Source organism: Dipodomys merriami, unplaced genomic scaffold, assembly GCF_024711535.1.
Source record: "Dipodomys merriami isolate MVZ:Mamm:240054 unplaced genomic scaffold, mDipMer1.0.p SCAF_2, whole genome shotgun sequence".
In the NCBI taxonomy this organism is placed as follows: domain Eukaryota; kingdom Metazoa; phylum Chordata; class Mammalia; order Rodentia; family Heteromyidae; genus Dipodomys; species Dipodomys merriami.
In genome coordinates, this window is record NW_027203381.1 from 57,687,799 (window position 1) to 57,707,323 (window position 19,525).

Consider the following 19,525-nt stretch of genomic DNA (forward strand, 5'->3'; position numbering starts at 1 on the left):
CTCTCTTCTCTCAGTCCTCTTAATAGCAGCATAGGAGCTTCACTAGGGCTCATACCCACAGAGACTAAGGCCTACCAGAGGTGACAGCATTTTGAGTCCCATGCTTTGTGACCCATCAGCCTTGTCCTTCCCAGACGCAACTCTTATTGTCAGCTACTTAGATCCAAGGCTCTGGTACTTCAAAGCCACTGAAAGCTATCTTACTCCTTTCCCAGAGAACTATTTTATACACCAGGAGTTTTATAAAATCCAAAATAATTTTATTCACTTTTTTTCCGAGTTTTGCTTCCACAAGGTGTTTAGCAAACATGCTAAGGCGACAGAATGTCTAGTTGGTCACGACATGCAACGCTGACCATTCGACTGATGACAGCAGTGACCACGCCCACCTGAGCTACGGGCCCCAGAGCACAAAAGGGGTCTGCAGGAACACACCAAACCACACAGCAATCAGCAACCTGAGGTAGGTTTTCTTTACAGTACAAAAACAAAAACAAAAAAAAAAAAAAACTTCTATGCCAGTGTGAGACACTGATTAGCAAGAGCTGCTGAAAGTTGCAGACTTTGGAGAGGAGACTGTGAAACAGCTGCGGTGAGAGAAAGGAGAAAAGCCTCCACAGTCCCAGGTCTGTCAACTGTGGAGGCTGGGAACAGGCAAATGAAAATGCCACCTAAAACAGCAGCAGTTGGCCCCAGGGCTGGGGACCAACTGGCCTGGGAGCTGAAGAGCTCTGTGCAGTGGCCAGCGTGAGGAACCTGAGGCAGTGGGACACTCTGTGAACAGACTGGTTCTTGTTTGGAAACAACAGCAAAGAGGATGGCAGGACAGAAGTCCTCCCCCTGTCAGCAGGAATGGCCCTGAGACGCTGATTCCTGGTGGAGGGGGGTGGGCGGTAAGGGGGCTGGAGCTTTGCCCCATTGCTCTCTTGACGGAAACAGTGAGTGACACCAGGACAGAAGGCAGGAGCCCTGAGAATTCACAGCACTCAGCAAGGCCTGGCAGTCTCACTCACCCTGTCTCCTGAGTGGCTGTGGGGAGCAGCCGCAGAGCGGCTGCGGAGGGCCTTGCTATTGCCACCCATCTTCCTTTGGATGACCAGAAAGCCCAGCGCCATGAAACCACCAGCTAGAGAACAAATTGCTACCCTTTCTACAGTCTAATAGCAAACAGAGCTTTAGTGCAGCAAACTGTACAAAAATGATAGAAAGGAATATGCACTGCCATCAGCAGTGCTGACTTTAATATAAAATAAACAGCTTACATTTTCACTGTAAATATAGGCTATATACACAATTATATATAGATAAGAGCTACACGTAGAAAGCTTCATTATAGGCCTCTGATACATTTATAGTAATGGTTCCCTGAACCTTTTAGAGTGCAATTAAGAACAAAAACTAAACCCATTTACATGAATAGGGAATAAATACAATAATCAAAATATGAATCTCCCTAAAAGTGAAACACACAAGCCAATCCTGAACTGCTGTGCGAGAAAGAGAAAGTTGGGAAAGGCAAGGTTCCGGCAGGAGGATATGACAGGGGGCCACCCCAGGCAGGGAATGGAGGTGCTCCCAGATGGAGACTGTCATCAGAGACCTCATCAGCAGGAGGAGTCAGCCCTTGACGGCAATCTTGTTCTCAGCAGCGGCAAACATGGCATAGAACCGGGAACTGTCATTGGACAGAAGGACCGAGGGGGTGTCAAACTCCACCACCTGCACAGGGAGGAGACACGTCAGGTCAGGGTGTGACAGTGGGATACTCAGGTGACTGGGAGGGTCTGTGCTGAGGAGCAATGGAAGCCTCAAATTCCCCAAGTGGACAATCAGGGGACAACTCAACTGGCCCTGCCATATTCAGGGTAGAAGGGAAAGAGCAGGGAGCAAGGGCACACCACTTGTATGAGTCCCATTGCCCTCAGCTTTGGCAAAGAAATCCCATCAACAAGGCTGTATTTTATATTATAAAAAATATAAATTGTGGCTCAAGTCAAGGGCACACAGACATGTCATTTTTGTTGTCTGCCTTTAGAAACAAGATGGCTTGGATTTGTATCTCTCAGAAAAATTTTCCTATATGTTTTTGGTCCTTTCTACCTTCCCTCCCACCCACCCAACCTAAATCCTGGGGCTTGAACTCAGGGCCTGGGCACTGTCCTTGTTTGTGCTCAAGGCTAGCATTACTACTTGAGCCATAACTCCATTTTTCGGCTTTTCGGTGGTTAACTATAGAGAGTCTTAAGGGGTTTCCTGTTTGGGCTGGCTTTGGACTATGAGATATAAGTATCCTGAGTAGCTAGGATTACAGGCGTGAGTCACAGGCACCTGGCAACCACCTTCTTTTATCATATTCTATTAACATCCACATGCACACTATTGGTTCTGGGTAGCAAATGTATGACAGAATCTCAGTACAAGTCTGGGAGGTATGCTAGGTCTTAATGACTCACGCCTGTAATCATAGCTACTTGGGAGACTGAGAGCAGAACTCTGTAAAAATCTTATCTCATGGCGCTATGACTCAAGTGGTAAAGAGCACAAAGAGGCTCAGGGACAGTGCCCAGGCTCTGAGTTTAAACCCCACAACTGACAAAAAAAAAAAAAAAAAAAAAAAAAAGAGGCAGTCTGAAGCCAGCCTGGGTAGAAAACTCTGAAAACCCACCTTTAATTAACCAATAAGAAACTGGACTGAAGGTGTGGCTCAAGCAGTAGAGAACCAGTCTAGCAAGTATGAGTACCTGAGTTCAAACCCTAGTATAGCCAAAAAAAGAGAACCAAACAACCCCCTCAAAACAACCAACTGTAGCTCTGAGCACCATGAAGAGGCAGGTAAAGAGGAGGTAGAGGAGCTAGACAGAAGCACAGATAAGTGTATAAGGTGGCTGAGGCAACCAGGAGGTTTCATGGAAGGTTTGGCACGGAGCCATGTCCTTCTGTAGGGACAGACAAGTTGTAAGCAGGTGGGAAAACTGTGTTGAGGAAAGGCAAAGACTGTCATGGCCACTGGAGCCTGCAAGGAAGAGTGGGCTGCAAGGAAGAGTGAAGGCTGGGCTAGGGCTAGACTGTGGGCAACTTTGGAGCAACAGGATATGAAGGCTGGTACCACTACCTAACAGCAAGATGCAAACTAGGGTGATTGGTTGTAATATACCCTGGTGAATCACCAAGTACATGTGCTCTTTGACCTGTGCCAACATGTTCCTGCTTATAAGTAACACAAGAATAAGTAGTGAAGCAAAGTGAGAATTCAGTAAGTCTCTCTGATTCCATCTTTTGAGTGTATCCCTTCCAATAGCCAGAAGAGTAGAGTCACTACAGCTGCTTATTCAAATGCCCAGAGTTCCTAGAAGATGGCAATCAGCCCATCACTGGCAGGGGCCAGTTTTCCTTCCAGACCAGGCTATATGCCAAGCCAAAACCTCTGAGGTGGAGTTCCAGTACCTGTCCCTGGGCCAGCACCATAATCCTGTCAGAGCCTAGAACCGTATGCAGGCGATGGGCAATTGTCAGCATGGTGCAATCTGCAAATGCCTCCCGGATGGTCTCTTGAATCAGTAAGTCTGTCTCTGTGTCCATGGCAGCTGTAGCTTCATCTAAGATCAGAATCTGCCAGTGAAGCAGAGGAGAAAGAGGGCTCCAATTAGTTCCTCAGTTTTTCTAAAATGTGTTTTCCTACATCAACTTTACACTATATAGCATTTACTCCTAGGTTCACACATATGTAGTAATACTCTGTTCAGAGTATTATCCATGCTTGCCTTGATTTATATCTTTAAACAGGATAGACATATAATGTTGTTCTCATCAAATTCTTGCCCCTACTTGCTGTGATTTGTAATGTGTATTTTAACCTTTCTGGACCCCACCCTCACTATTTCCTGTCTGTAAAACAAGGGGGCTTTGTTTGACAACCTGCAAGTCTCTTGCAGTCTTTCAATAATTTGTCTGTGATCTGCAGTACTGTAACTGCTCATTAGCCAGAAACAAAAGTTATACTTAGATTGTAAAGATTTGAGGAAGTTAACAACAGCGCCCTCAGAACCAATACACTATGTGATGTCATGGTTGGTGATGCTGTTGGTTAAGTGCCACTAGACTCAGGTGGCCTTGGACCCCATACTTCTGGGCAAGGCTGCCCATAAGGTATCTCGCTCTTCCTCCCTGCTCTCACTGGCTACAGCCTCTTCCCACTGGGCCTCCCTCACTGAGCAGCCCTCGCCTTACGATGGCTCTCACCTTACAGTGGCGCAGCAGGGCCCTGGCTATGCACAACAGCTGCCGTTCCCCCACTGAGAAGTTGTCTCCATTCTCCATCACCTCTGACTCCAGTTTTAGAGGTAGCTGAGCAATCTGGAGGGAGAGTAGAGAGTAGAAGGATAAAAGTCAAAATTGAACTTTTCTAACTCTGGGGTGGGCCGGGTTTGATGCTCAGCACAAAAACAAATTTAAAAACATCAATGGAGGTGGGGGTGGGGGTGAGCAAAAGAGGAATTATTCTGTGCCAGGTGCAGTGGTGTTGCCAGCACTGGAAAGTGGAGGTAAAAGGATCTGATAGCAGTCTGGGTTACATAATGAGACTGTCTCAAAAACAAATACTCAGGAACAACAACAACAACAACAAAAACCCAAAAATAAATGATTCTGAAACCAATGAAGACAGGTCAACACTATCTTCTTTGGTAAACTGCAGAATTTACTCTTCAAATGACATTGTCTGAGGGTACCTGATATATGAGAGAGGAAAACAGGGCTCATCTAGTTGCATCAGGCCAGGGATCCTGAGCTTGACTCAACCCAGGGGCACGAGCACCCTGTTGAGTTGTCCTAAGAGTTCTGTGATCTTTGTGTTCTCTGCAGACTCTGCTGCAAAAGTATGTTCCACTGTTATGGTCAACAGAAATTAAAACATAGCTAAATCTAAGAAGTGGTCATCACCATCTTAGTGGTTTGTATGATGCTGTCATGACAACCAACAGGCTGTGGGAGATGGGCTGGAGAGATAACTTCTAGGGTGCATATGAAATGCCCAAGAAGCCCTCCTTGCGAGCAACACACACACACACACACACACACACACACACACACACACACACACACACACACACACACACACACACACACACACACACACACACACACACACACACACACACACACACAGCCTGCAGCTGGAGAGATAACTTCTAGGGTGCATATGAAATGCCCAAGAAGCCCTCCTTGCGAGCAACACACACACACACACACACACACACACACAGACACACACACACACACACACACACACACACACACACACACACACACACACACACACACACACACACACACAGCCTGCAGCTGGAGGCAAAGGTGGTGGCAGGCCAAGATGGGCAGTAAGAGCAACACCCCTGCATGCCCGCCCTTACAATCCTAGCACTGTTCATCACTTACACATTCTTTCATATGAGTCCTTTCCAAGGCATCCCAGATCTGCTCTTCTGTGTACTGGTTGAAGGGGTCCAAATTTGATCTAGGGAGAAGTAATAAAAGGAGGTTCTCAGAGGCCAATGCTTAGGCAACCAGAGGAAAAATGGAGAACTCCAGTCTTGACTATTCCAGGTTACTCATGCTCCAACTGGCCACAGGAGAACCTTTGAAAACCAACTGTTTTTTTGTTATTATATAAGCATACAAGTTAGTTAAAAATAAAAATATACATATGAAAAATTATATATATACAAATAAAAATGCATATACACAAATATATATGCAAACAAAAACCAGTGCATGTTTTAGTTGTCTCATGATATACCCCAAAATACAGTTAGCATTTTGACCCATATCCTTCTATTATTGTGGGAGTTACATTCCAGAGACCTCTGCTATATGTGAAAATTTGCAAGTAGCAGCAGTATATTTATCTTATTTACATATATTTCAAGGTTTTATAAACCCTTCCCACTCTCCTATAAACCTTTCCCACTCTCTTACTAACCTTAATTAGCATTTAAAATTTTTATATTGTTTTTATTTTCAGGCAAAAATAATTAAAATCATAACTATTATATAAATACCTATATACCAGAAAATCCCATGATATAGCAAAAACTCTGTGATACAGTGAAGGTGCAATAAATGAACCACAATATAGTGAGGAATGACTGTATATATATTAGGTGGTCTATACACACACTAAGGCAGACCAGACTGCTCAGCTGAATCAGGAATAAAAAGACAACCCTTCTTAGAGGAGCAGACAGCCCAGGGTCTGACTCACAGAGTGAAATAAAAGCAAAGTTTGGCATTCAGTGTCTGGGCAGCTGGAAGGAGAAAAGTGTCTAAGGGCACTTAGTTATTTTTTATGTTTTATGCCAATACTAGAGTTTGAACTCAGGGCTGAGCACTGTTCTAGTTAGTTTTTTTGTTTTTTTTTTTTTGCTCAAGGCTGGATTTACTGCTCCATTTCTGACTTTGTGGTAGTTAACTGAAGAGTATCACAGACTTTCTTCCCCAGGCTGGCTTTGAACTGCAATCCGAGGCAGCTAGGATTATAGGCATAGGCCAAAGTACCTTGTGAAGGCACTTATTTTTGTCGTTTTCAACCTAACCCTAACCCTAACCCTAACCCCACTCAGGTGCTCTACTGCTGCTGACTCAACAACCAGTCAGCAAATTACCTAACCTCTCTGGGTTTCAGTTCCTTCATCTATAAAATAAGCAAAATAAGATCTATCCCATAGAGTTTTGAGGATTCGATGAATTAACACAAAGCTCTGCGGCCATTACCACCATCCCTGTGTCACTACTGTTCCTGTCAGAACACAGTGTTTGGCACAAAAAGTGTGTTAATTTTTAATATAGACACTAGAGGTTTTTGAGGGATTCCTAAATTCTTCAGAAGGGCTGCTAAAAAATGCAAGAGGCACCTTCGAACAACAGAATTCAGAGACAAATGGAAGAGTGAGGGTCTAAAAACATGCTTAGTCATTCTGCAGAAACTTTTTTTTAACCATCTAGAGTATTAGATGCTCTGTCTAAATCACCTGTGCATGCAGTTTCTGCTATGATTATGAATTGAGAACTAGAGATATTCCTCAAAGGGAAGATTAAATGAGCAAGTGTGTATGTGAGAGAGAAGACAGCTGAAAAGGAAGAATGAGAACACTGCTGCTTGCTAATGAATGGATGCCAAGCAGAACTGCTTCAAGTAAGAGAATGTACCTATTACCCACAAGGGACCAAGGCTAGAGAGACAAACTAGAGAAAAAGTTGGGGCCACTGGTCTTACTGCTGAATAGATTAGCCACCAGCCCAACCATGCCACAGTGAATCCATAGTATAAAAGCTTTCCAGCAGGGGCAGGTCAGAGCCCAGGGTAGGGCTTTCTGGGCCAGGAAGCACAGGGACCTCAGGCCTGGACTGAGGGGATCTCCTCTACTAGCACGAAGGGCAAAGGGAAAGAACACACCACAGAAACCCTGGCCTAAGAGCTTAAACACTTAGATAGATGGAAGAGGGTGTGCTGGGATGCAGTGGGAATGGACTGAGATTCTGGCAAAGCTAGGCTACATATCATCTGGGCTTAGATTACATTTTTATCTGTGCTTTTGATTACATTCATGTGCAGAATAATTCAGGAATTTGTATGGTAAGCCAACTTTACTCATGAATTTATTATGTTCAGTTTTGGCCTAGGATGACATGTATAAATATAGAAATCTCAAAAGCAGAAGTATGAAATTCATGCATGTCTATTACAAATGACACAGCTCAGTTGATGAAGAGTTTTCAGTATTTCAGTCAGTCAGTATTATTGTCCATTGTGTTGAAATTTTTTTGCAACCTGTTGAGTGTTTCTAAAATCTTGTGAAAAACAGTGCCACAGAAATGAAAGGACGGGGCTGGGAAGGTGGCTCAGTGGTAGAGCGCTTGCCTTGCATGCATGAGGCCCTGGGTTTGATTGCTCAGCACCACATAAGCAGAAAAAAACTGGAAGTGGAACTATGGCTTAAGTGATAGAGTGCTAGCCTTGAGATGAAGAGCTGAGGGACAGCACCCAGCCCCCACAACTAACAAAAAAAAAGAAAATGAAATGAAAGGACAAAAGGTGAACAAATGCAGGGATGGACATTGGACATTATGTTGAAAATGAACCACACAGTTCATGTGTGAAGACAGGAGGGTAAAACTAGGAGAGAACAAGGGAAGGGGGTGACACTGTCCAAGAAGAAATGTACTCTTAACCTGGACTTATGTAACTGAAACCCCATCTGTACACCATCTTTATAATAACAAACAATGCTATCAAATGTAAGTTAAAAGATAATGGGCTTAGCCGGGTGCCAGTGGCTCATACCTGTAATCCTAGATACTCAGGAGGCTGAGCTCTGAGGATCTTGGTTTAAAGCCAGCCAGAGCAGGAAAGTCCTTGAGACGCTTATCCAATCAAACCACCAGAAAACCGGAAGTGGCATTGAGGGACAGTGCCCAGGCCCAGAGTTCAAGACCCACGGCCGACCAAAAAAAAAAAAAAAAGGGCTTAAGTTATAACTGAAGTTTCAGATTTGTTGAAAGTGGCATGTCTTTAGTATTATTTGGGTGGCAGGTGGTACTGTGGAAGGAATGGACAAGCACTGCCGTACAATTTAGAAGTTCATGCACCCTCACAAGCCAAGCACTCAAGCTTTTTCCTCAGTGGTTGCTACCAAGGGTCTACTGTATCTTGTGACTCTGACTGGTTGACCTTGGTTTTACCTGGCTGTCCCTGTAGGAGTGCCTTTCAAGTTTTTCCTGATGTTGGTTAGTGCTGATGAAAAGTTTCTGAATCCATAGTCTCCAAGAGGCTGCTCTAGAACAGCTGATCTACCCTGCCCTTGCCAGGGGAAACTCATCCAGGCTTTCTACTAAAAGGGGCAAAATAGCTGTTGGTTTGGGGATCTATAAAAAAAGCTGGGGAGTCAAAGGAGGATAGACATTCTGTGATCAGCTTTACTCCAGGGTTTACTACTGGCTGGACAAACCAAAGTTGGAGCTGGCAGAAAATGAAACTTCCATGGTTTTCTCAGTTTGCACCCATGACTGACCAAATATCACTCTCAGCTCAGTAAGTACAAGCTCGCACACCAACTCCTCAGTTTGTCCATTGGAAACGCATCTCTCTGAAGATGGCAACAGAAGGCCCAATTCCATGAAAGCTACCCCACCATGTCACAGTAAATTCACAACTTAACCATCAACACTAGAAGCTCCTAATTTACAAACCTAAGTGAAGTGCTGTGCAGTTTTCAAACTGCGACCTCTTGGTGGCAGCATGTTCAAGAAAAATCCAAAGTTTAACATGCTTCATTTCTTAATCCTCTTCTAAATGATGACTAGAAACCAAAAGCTACATGTTTTTGTTTTTGTTTTTGTCCAGAGCCAATTTCTCCCCCTTGCCCAAATGTTCCTGTGGCATTTAAAAATAGAAAGATTTATAGAAAGAGGAGACTCAACACTCATTTCTTAAATTAAGAAATATTGTTTGTAACCTTGTTACCCTCAGTATTCAAAGAGAATGACTTATCATCATCATCCAAAAGGCCAGTATTTGTTGTCTCAATTCAATAGGAAAAATGCTAAAAATAAACAAACAAAAAAACCAATCCCCCCAAATCATTCTAACTGTTGATACTATGTGAATGTGGATGAGACTTCAGCTTTACTACTATGGACTAAACATTTGTATCCCTCTCAAATTCCTCTTAAATCCATCATTTTTCTAATCTGAGGGCACTGGAGGGGAGGTCCTCAGGAAGTGTAGACGAGGTCACGAGGATGGGACTCTCATGACAGTGCCAAGAGGAAGAGACACAAAGCTCCCTGGCTCACTCTTGCTTCTACAAACTTAGAACGGGGCTATGTGAAGATCTACCAGCACCAGCATCTGTACATCAAGAAGGAAGCCCTGACAAGACTAGACACTGATCTTGGAGTTTTAAGACTCCAGAACTATGAGCCACACTAATGTGTTGTTTAAGTCCCCTGCCTCAAGCAGATGAAGGTATCCACCAAGTCTCCTTGAATAAATGAGTCCAAATGCCATTAAATGCCATTTCCTAGAAAGAAGAAACATACTATTATTATTTTTTTGCCAGTCCTGGGTCTTGAACTCAGGGCCTGGGCACTGTCCTTCAGCCTCTTTGTGCTCAGGGCTAGCACTCTAACACTTGAGCCACAGTGCCACTTTTTTTTTTTTATTGTGAAAATACTGTACAGAAGGGTTACAATTACATGGGCAAGATAATGAATACATTTCTTATCAAGCATTGTAGCCTCCTCCTTTGTTTCCCCTTCCCATCCTCCCCCCGCTCCCCTACCGAGTTCTCCCCACCCCCACCAAAGTTGTAAAGTTCGTTTTGTTTTCGACATAATGACTTGTACATCTTATTGTTGCAATGAGTCAACCTGTATCCCTATTTAAACGATTTGTTTTTCCCCTTCTCCTCCACAAATATACTGACATCAAATACAGTGAAAGCAGGGGTTATACTGTGGGGGAGGGACATACAAAGCAACAAAGAAATAATCTTATACTTCTGTCTTTTTCTGTTTATGTGGTACTGAGAAATCAAACCCAGGGTTTCATGCACGCTAGGCAAGCGCTCTACCACTAAGCCATATTCCCAGCCCCGGGAACATTTTGTTTTAAAGACAAGTCAGGCTGCAATCTTGATGCTTTCCTATCAAGTACAGGCCCTGAGTTCAAAGCCTAGTGTGGCAAAGAAAGAGGAAGTCTGAACATTTCTATGGTTATTCAAAATTAACTTGCTACCATTTTCTTTTTCAAACTGCTAAAATTAAAGAGGAAATGCAATGTTACCTTTGAAATGATTTTGAAAAAAGTAGTGCAATCTAGCTCAACTATAGAGATGAAGCCCAAGTGGAAATTAACACAAATTATGGAAACTGAAATTCTGAGGAGGCCAAAGCTTAAGGGTAAAGGTAGGAAACAGAGGAAACATGATTTCCTTCTTAGTTACTATTTTAGTATGCTGGTAGATTTCAGAATGAGATCTCATTCCAGAGTTTGTATGAAAGGTGGGGAAGTGGGCTGGGGAGTTGCTCACTGGCATAATGGTGGCCTAACACAAAGACTTGGGTTCCATTCCTAGCACAAAAAACTCCCCAAACAGTGGTGTGTATGGGTGTATAGATTATAAAAGAATGAGTGGTAATGATGCCTGCAACTTTCAGCATGGCTAGGAAATGGGCAGGATTTAGTCAGAGGCAGGTGGAGGGTTGCACACTGGCCATGGGCTAGCCTCAGCACTTATGCTACTTATATGAACTTAGTCAATGTACACAACAAGTCCTAAAATTACCCCTGGTTAAGAGATGAGGATAGCAATTTGTTTATTCATGGGGCAAAGCTCCGAGCTCAAATCCCTGAGCTCTTTAGCACCTGCTGCAGAGCTTCCTCCCACCTTGCTAAGTAATTTCTGTAGTAGAAAGTTTCTATAATAGAAAACAAACACACACTATATAGGGGAAAGCACTGGACCTCAGGTCACAGGATCTCAGTTCCTGGTGGTGGCTCTGGCATGGCATGGTCCAATGTGTTCACTTAGCCTCTAAGTGAGGAAGTACACAGGTGCCCAGGTCCTCACCTGACGGTGCCACTGAACAGCACTGGCTCTTGAGGAATGATGGAGAGTTTGCTTCGGAGGTCGGCAAGGCCAATGTCACTGATTCTCACTCCATCAATCTTGATGCAACCTCCAGATAACTCCACCAGACGGAAGAGGGCCATACCCAGAGAGGACTTCCCTGGTGAGTCAGAATACAGGCAGAGCAGTAGCTCTATTAGGAACTTGTAGAAAGATGAAACTGGTTTATCCTCATGTCAAAATCTCCTTTTTCTAGCCAGTTACTCTTTTGATTGTCTACGTAATACATAAAACTATAGCAAAGGAAGAAGGTGTTAAACTTTCCTGACCTACAAAGCAGGCATTTAAATCACAAGCAACAGCCTGAGGACTATGAGGTGTTGATTCATTCTCTTAAGAGTTCAGTTCGCCTCAGGAAGAGGAACATACTTTTAGTTCTTCTCAGGTACCTTGGGGAGAACAGAGATCCCACAGCAAGCATCTGGGGACAAAGCAGAACATAAGATGTTTCTCTCTGTTCTCCAATTGTTGCTGAGGGAGACACTGAGGCAAGGCCTTGCATTTCTACAGCTGCAGCAGGGAGTGGAGAAGTTCTGGGAGAAACACACAGGGGAAGGAGGCTTTGGCTTGAAAAGGTAAGTGGCTGTGGTTGACTCTCCCAAGACAGAGAAATATGGCAGAAAAGCAGGTTTGGTGGATATGACAAAATGTAAGTTCAGTCTTGTAGTTACAGACAGAATAGTTTTTCTGAATTAAATCTGCATTTGAAAAGCCATGCATGCATACAGGAAGACAATGTCCATCTACCATAAACTCACTATTGCTTTTCTTTTTCTTCTCTTTCTTCCTTTCTTCTTCTATTTGTTTTTTGTATTATTGGGGATTGTACTCAAGTTTGGTAGGCAAGCCTTTATGCCTCGATTCATACTCCAATCTTTTTGCTTGTAGTTTGTTTTTCAGATAGTGTCTTGTGGTAACTTTTCCCAGGTGAGCCTCTGTGATCTCGCCTTCCAGCTGGAACCACAGGCATGCACCACTAGGCTTCACCTCTACTGTAGTTTCTGACACATTTCCTTCCTCCGAGTTGAGGTCCTCCCAGAGATAGAACTTTGTTCCCTTAACCTCATGTAACAAGCATTCATTTACCCAGACTTTTCCACATTTTAGTGGCTGCAATATATTCCACCACCTGGAATTCTTACTTCTTAATCTAGTCCTCTGATGCTGGATATTTAGTTTATATAGGTTTATTATAAATAATGTTGTGGTACAAATCCTGTTGTTCAAATGTGAGCTCCTTAGAATTTCAGAAGCTCTTGAGAACTAGCAGATGACAGTAGTGACATATCACAATTAGAATTTTCATCAACTTCAACTTCACAAAATAGGGATGGTCCCTGCAGTGCTATTTGCTCTTTTATTTATTTTATTTGCTTTAAAATGGTATCTTACTCTGTAGCTGATGTTGGCTACAATTCACTATGTGGATGTGTTCCTAATAGCCTTGAATTCATAATCTCCTCCTGCCTATGCTTCCAAATTCCTGGGAGTACAAGTGTGTGCTACCACACCTAGCTTCAGTGCTATTTAAAATTGAGAAAAACTGATAACAATTGCAATTCCCTACCAACTGGGGATTAGTTAAAGACAAATTATGGTACATTCATGAAAGAGAACTGTCTATTATCCTGGTATACCCATCATTAAGTGACAAGGGAAAATACTCAAAATGACCACATAGGGTGAAATTGATTGGAATACATTGTATACATGTGTGGAGCTGTCACAACAAAACCCCCATTGCACAACTAATGTGTGCCAGTAAATAATTTTTTAAAATTGACCATTATTGGTAAACCTTCCTCAATAGGAAAAGCAAAACATACACCAAAATGTCAGCAGAGTAACTTACATGTGGATAGTGTAGCATACTGGTGCTTTTCCTTGCCCATACTTTGTCGTATGCTTCAACTGTTGTGCTTTGAGAATATGGACTGTATGACTGAGAAAGCACTAACTGCAATGAAATGAGAGTTCAGACTGAACTCAGAGAGTTTATTTCAGAGGGGCCTGAGATCCTAAGCACTTTAATGGTCATCTGGATTGTAGGGATGAATATAAACTTCACCAGCTGTTGACTAGCAGCTACATTCTGATGGTTTCTGCAGAGGCCCATGGAATCCTTACCTGACCCTGTCCGCCCCACTATACCAATCTTCTCCTTGGGTTTGATGGTGAATGACACTTTCTTCAGGACCAGAGGGAGATTTTCTCGGTATCTCATCTCTGCATTCTCAAAGGTCACCTCTCCTTCTTGGGGCCAGTCATGGGGAGGGGCCTTGTTCTTGATTCTGGCAGGTGCTTCCAAGGAGAGAGTCTGGGGAGACAGGGGTGGCCAGTTCAGATTCTTAGGGGCAGTGAGGCTTTGCCATAGGCCAATAAGAGCAGAACAAGCGCAGCAGACACACAAAGGCTGCTGGCCCCTTGTTATGAAAGAACCTTTTAGGGGCTGGGAATGTGGCTTAGTGGTAGAGTGCTAGCATTGAGCAAAAGATGCTCAGGGACAGTGACCAGGCCTGAGTTCAAGCCCCGGACTTGCAAAAGGAAGAAAAAAAAAGAATCTTTTAGCAGCAAAAGTTCACTTCTAAGCCAGAGACAACACATGGCTTCAAGCAGCCTGAGAAGGGTCATGGTTTCTGAACTGCTTTGACAACACTGCCTCTGGACCAAGGGAGACATAAAAGGTAGGGCATGAGGCCTTCCTCCACCTCTCTTCAACCAGTTTTTTTAAAAATTAGAATTCTTTGAAAATACTCTACTTAGGGGCTGGGAAAGTGGCTCAGTGGTAGAGTGCTTGCCTTGCATGCATAAGGCCCTGGGTTCGATTCCTCAGTACCACATAAGCAGAAAAAGCTGGAAGTGGCGCTGTGGCTCAAGTGGTAGAGCACTATCCTTGAGCTGAAGAGCTGAGGGACAGTGCCCAGGCCCAGAGTTAAGGCCCGATGACCGGCAAAAAAAACCCAAAAAAACAAAAAAAAAAAAAAAAAAGAAAATACTCTACTTATGATCTTGGGAATCCATTCCTGGTTTAAAAGGCTCTGCTCTAATTGCTTGGGCATTTTTGTCACCAACAGTCACACCTCACAATGTTGTAAAAGTCTGGTGGTCAGGCAGGAGGAGACTCCTAGCCTTCTAGGATAGTAAGGGCGAAAAGAGTAGCATTCTAGGAGCAGACACTTGGAAAGACTTTGGGGACAGGCATCTAGATTGGGGACCAGCAGCAGGATGGCAAGCCTCAGAAATGTCTTTGATTTGCGCAGGGTCCAACTGTGCACCACCACTGACCACTGGCTGTTCCTCTCCGCAGGAGACTTTCATGGACAGCCATATTAACTGAATCCTACACATCTGTATCCTTCACAGACCACAACACCAGGCAAAGTGGCTTTTATCAGATACATTACACAGATACTTGTACTCCTTACAAGAATAATAATTTCTAAGTTTAAGAAATTCCTGGTAACTAATGAAGTTTATTCTCAAAGGAGCAGTGATGAAAAACCTCTCTGGTAGAAAATGCAGTTTACACATATTCAGCTCAAAGAGTAATTTTTCTTTTTCCTTTTAAAAAGTAAGATGTTATCTTTTCTTTTTTCAAAGGGTTTTTCAAAAGCACATTTTAAAGTCAATTATTTGGATCTCAGAATGTGCTCTTCCCATGTAAGCAATGACATTAAAGTGGCAAAGTCTCAAGGTAATTCAACAAAGTAGGTGACTTTTGAGAGATGAGTTAGAACATGAGACTCCTAAACTACCTACACTCCACTTCTTCTTACAGAAAGTTTCATTAGAGTTCCAGCAAGGCCTCTAAGCAACATGCTGCTACACAGCAGGACCAGGGAGTTTCTGGTGGAAGGTGGGAAGAACTAACAGTCTCAGCAACACCTAAATTTACTGGTTTCTAACTTGCCAACTGCAGATTAGAATTAGCCATGGGAGATTTTAGAAAACAGGAGCCTGGGGCCTAACCTGTCACTATAGTATGAGAATCTCCCCGGGGATGGAAGTCCACATTAGTATTCACCAAAAGTTCAACAGTCGATCCTGATAGCTTCCTGGGTCAAGAACAACTAAACCACACTAAGAATCAAAACAATTTATAGACAGTGTAAACAAAATGTTATACTAAATAGTTGAATTAAAATGACAAGAGTCCGCTGGGTGCCAGTGGTTCATGCTTGCAATTCTTAGCGACACACGAGGCTGAGATCTAAGGATCATGGTTTGAAGTTAGCCCAGGCAGAAAGACTCTGTGAGCCACTTATCTTCAATTAACCATCAGAAAACGAAATGGTGCTGTGGCTCAAAGTGGTAGAACACTGACCTTGAGCAAAAGAGATCAGAGATAGGACCCAGGCCCAGAGTTCAAGCCTCATAACCGACAGGAAAAAAAAAAAAAGACCAGATTCTGAGCATTTTGAAAATTAGCCCATAAACAAGTTCTCAGACATTTAAAACATGAAATTCCTATGGTGTTCTCTTCACTGCAAGCAAGCTGGTGAGACCAAGTGATTTCATAGTGCAAGACCAGCTTACACCATACTTGTACTACTCTAGGGGCAAGTCATGGAGAGAAAATAATCCTCCCTGCACATCATAAGGTGGTAAGAGGTAAAACAACTTCAGGAAAAGCCAGATCCCAGTGAAGGCCTGTAACAGTCTGACCTTAATATAGTGATCGATCCTCTCCACTGAAGTGAATCGAGCTTCTGTCTCAGATGCTAGTCTGACGGTAAACTGGAACAGCCCCGTTAACTGATAATGAAAAACAAAAATCCAAAAACAGAATTGTTATCAACAGGTGCCAAGCCATGCAACAGAACTTAGTTTTAAGAACTAGCTGATCATTTGCGGCAGCTGGTTTCAGGGCCTTTATCTACTGCAGTGCTGGGTATTTGAAAGGGTATCATGGTCCTGCTGGCACCAAACTCTTACATCCAAAGCCCTTCAAGCTCTCTTTGTATGTCAGCAATACACTTCGGTAGCTGCGTTAACTTCTGGACCTTTTTCAGGCCCACAAGTTTATCAGCCTGCTGTGGCAGTCACAGCAGAGTTCCATCTGTGAGCAACCAGTGAGAATGCTTCCAGAAAAGGAAGACAAAAGATAGAAGACTAAGATACAAGTGAATGCAGAATCCCTGTGCACCTTGAACTGGAGATTCTGAACACAGTGGCTCCCTCATCAATCATTCAGGAAGTCTGGGAAGCTCTTTGGAATTTCTTTGGCTTATTTATAATCTTTCCAGTATGGGAAAATGCCAAATACCGACAAGAGTAGAGTAGTGTAATGAGCCCCACGTATCAAAAGCCCACTTGGAAAATGACCCAGGGACCAACCACACCATCTCAGCTGTGTGTCCACAGCCAACTCGGCTCGCATTTCCCAGATTAGCGGAAAGCAAATCTCCATCATCCTATCCTTTTGTCCATAAATATTTCAGCTTTTATCTCTAAAATAGGACTCCTTTTTTATTTTCATTTTATTGTTGAGATGCTATACAGAGGGGTTATAGTTACATGAGTAAGGTACATTTCTTGTTGAACATTATTACCCACTCCATTGTTGATCTCCCACTATCCCTTCCCTCCACCCCACTCCCCAACCGAAGTTGAAAAGTTCATTTCCAACATAATGTCTTAAGAATGGGTCATCCTTTGTACTTCTTTCAGGATTTTGTTATTTCCCTTCCATTCCCCAAATCAGATAAACATATATACAAGATGGAGGGTACAAGAATCAAAGACAGAGATTGCCAGGGATAAATTGGCAGAAAAATAAAAATAAAATAAGAAGAAAGAACTAGATACTGTACATTGGGGACATCAAGACTGACAGCTAAAAAAAAAAAAAAAGTGACCTGTTGTTTCCATGTCTTAAGAGTTCATTTCAATTAGCATCATTTTGTATGGTCATATGCACAAAGCTCTTGAGTTATCATGATTCTCTGCCAGGGCTATCCTATGCATATACTAATTATTACAAATGAGGGAAACCAAAGAGCCTATGTTTCTTTGAGCCTGGCTTACTTCTCTTAATATTTTTTCCAAGTCTTTCCATTTCCTTATAAAAGGGGCGATATCATTCTTTCTGATAGAGGCATAAAACTCCATGGTGTATATATACCACATTTTTTTAACCCATTCATATATTGGCATCTGGGTTGGTCCCATATCTTAGCTATGGTAAATAATGCTGCAATGAACATAGTTGTGCTGGTAGCTTTTTTTTTTTTTTTTGGGGGGGGGGTCATGGGGCCTGAACTCTGGGCCTGGGCGCTGTCCCTCAGCTCTTCAGCTCAAGGCTAGTGCTCTACCACTTGAGCCACAGCGCCACTTCTGGCTTTTTTCTTATGTGGTGCTGAGGAATTGAACCCAGGGCCTCGAGCATGCAAGGCAAGTGCTCTACCACTGAGCCGCCTGCCCAGCCCCATTGTGCTGGTAGCTTTAACGTGGTTTAGCTTGAAATCATTTGGATAAATGCCCAGGAGTAGGATTGCTGGATCATAGGGGAGTTCTATGTTTAGTCTTTTGAGGAACTTCCATACTGCCTTCCAAAGTGGTTGAACCAGGTTACATTCCCACCAACATTGCAGTAGTATTCCCTTTCGGCTACATCCTTGCCAGCATCTATTATTATTTGTTTTCTTGAATATAATGGCCATTCTAACTGGGGTGAGGTGGAATCTCAATGTGCTTTTTTGATTTGCATTTCTTTTACGGCCAGTGATGTTCAGCATTTCTTCATGTGTCTACTGCACCCGGCTATAACTACAGCTTTATAACAGAGTTTGAAGCTTGGTATTTGGTATTGATATTTCCCCAGCATTGTTTTTCCTGCTAAAGATTGCTTTTGCTATAGGATTCTTTTTTTTTGGGGGGGGGGAGGGTGTTGGTTGGGCACTGTCCCTGCACTCTTCAGCTCAAACCAAGTGCTCTACCATTTGAGCCACAGCACTACTTCTGGTTTTCTGGTGGTTAACTGGAGATAAGTCTCACAGACGTTTCTGCCCAGGCTGGCTTTGAACCACAATCCTCAGATCTCAGCTTCCTGAGTAGCTGGGATTACAGGTGTGAGTCACCAGCGCCCGGCATCAGGACTCTTTAAATTGTTTTACTTTATTGCTATTATAGAGGTGATATAGAGAGGGATTACAATTATGTGAGTCAGGTAATGATGACATTTCCTTTCGTACAGTGTCTTTGGTTAGAAGGACTCTTTAAAAAAAAAAAAGCAACTCTAATATTATTTTTAAAATTTAGATCTGTAGGTATGGCTCACTGCCTAGCGAGTGCAAAGTCCTGAGTTCACTCTCTCTTTGTTTATGTCCTCAATAAATTTTAGACCAGGAATGGTGGTTCATGCCTAACCCTAGTTACAAAGAGGTAAAGATCAAGAGGATTGTAGTTTGAAGCCAAATCAGGCAAAAAAAAATAATGAGACTCCATCTTAACAAGCAAGGTATGGTGTTACATACCTGTGATCCTAGCTACAAAGAGAATCCCAATCTGAGGTTGGCCCCAGGCAAAAACAATAGCAAAGCAAAATACAACAAATAAAACTCCAAAATTGGAATGATAACTAAAAAGAGAGACTTTATATAAAAAGGAAGACAAAAAAAAGGGGGGGGGAGGGGAGCAGTAGCTCAAGTGATAGTGCCTGTTCAGTAAGTCTGAAGGTTCAGCTTAATCCTCAGGACAAGCAAAGCAAAACAATCTACTTAACAACCCTCAAATATCCAGTCAGTATTCATGTTAGAATTTTTTTTTGAGTTATTTGAAGACTTCTAATTATCCCTAGGGCCCAGAAGGGTTCACCTATAAATAGTATTGGGGAAATC

General features: G+C 43.0%; 1 protein-coding gene across 4 annotated transcripts in view; it reads right to left on the minus strand.

Annotated features, from left to right (window-relative positions):
* Positions 1-238: 238 nt before the first annotated feature.
* Positions 239-19,525, minus strand: part of Abcc5 (ATP binding cassette subfamily C member 5) — a 79,232-nt gene continuing 59,945 nt past the window's right edge. For all 4 annotated transcript variants that reach the window (XM_070029687.1, XM_070029688.1, XM_070029690.1 and 1 more), the window contains exons 24-30: positions 16,353-16,442; positions 13,815-14,004; positions 11,628-11,787; positions 5,434-5,512; positions 4,240-4,353; positions 3,445-3,609; positions 239-1,719 (exon numbers count right to left, since the gene is read on the minus strand). In XM_070029687.1, coding sequence (XP_069885788.1) covers positions 1,618-1,719; positions 3,445-3,609; positions 4,240-4,353; positions 5,434-5,512; positions 11,628-11,787; positions 13,815-14,004; positions 16,353-16,442 — 900 coding nt within the window. In that variant the 3' untranslated portion in view covers positions 239-1,617. The remainder of the gene's footprint in view (positions 1,720-3,444; positions 3,610-4,239; positions 4,354-5,433; positions 5,513-11,627; positions 11,788-13,814; positions 14,005-16,352; positions 16,443-19,525) is intronic.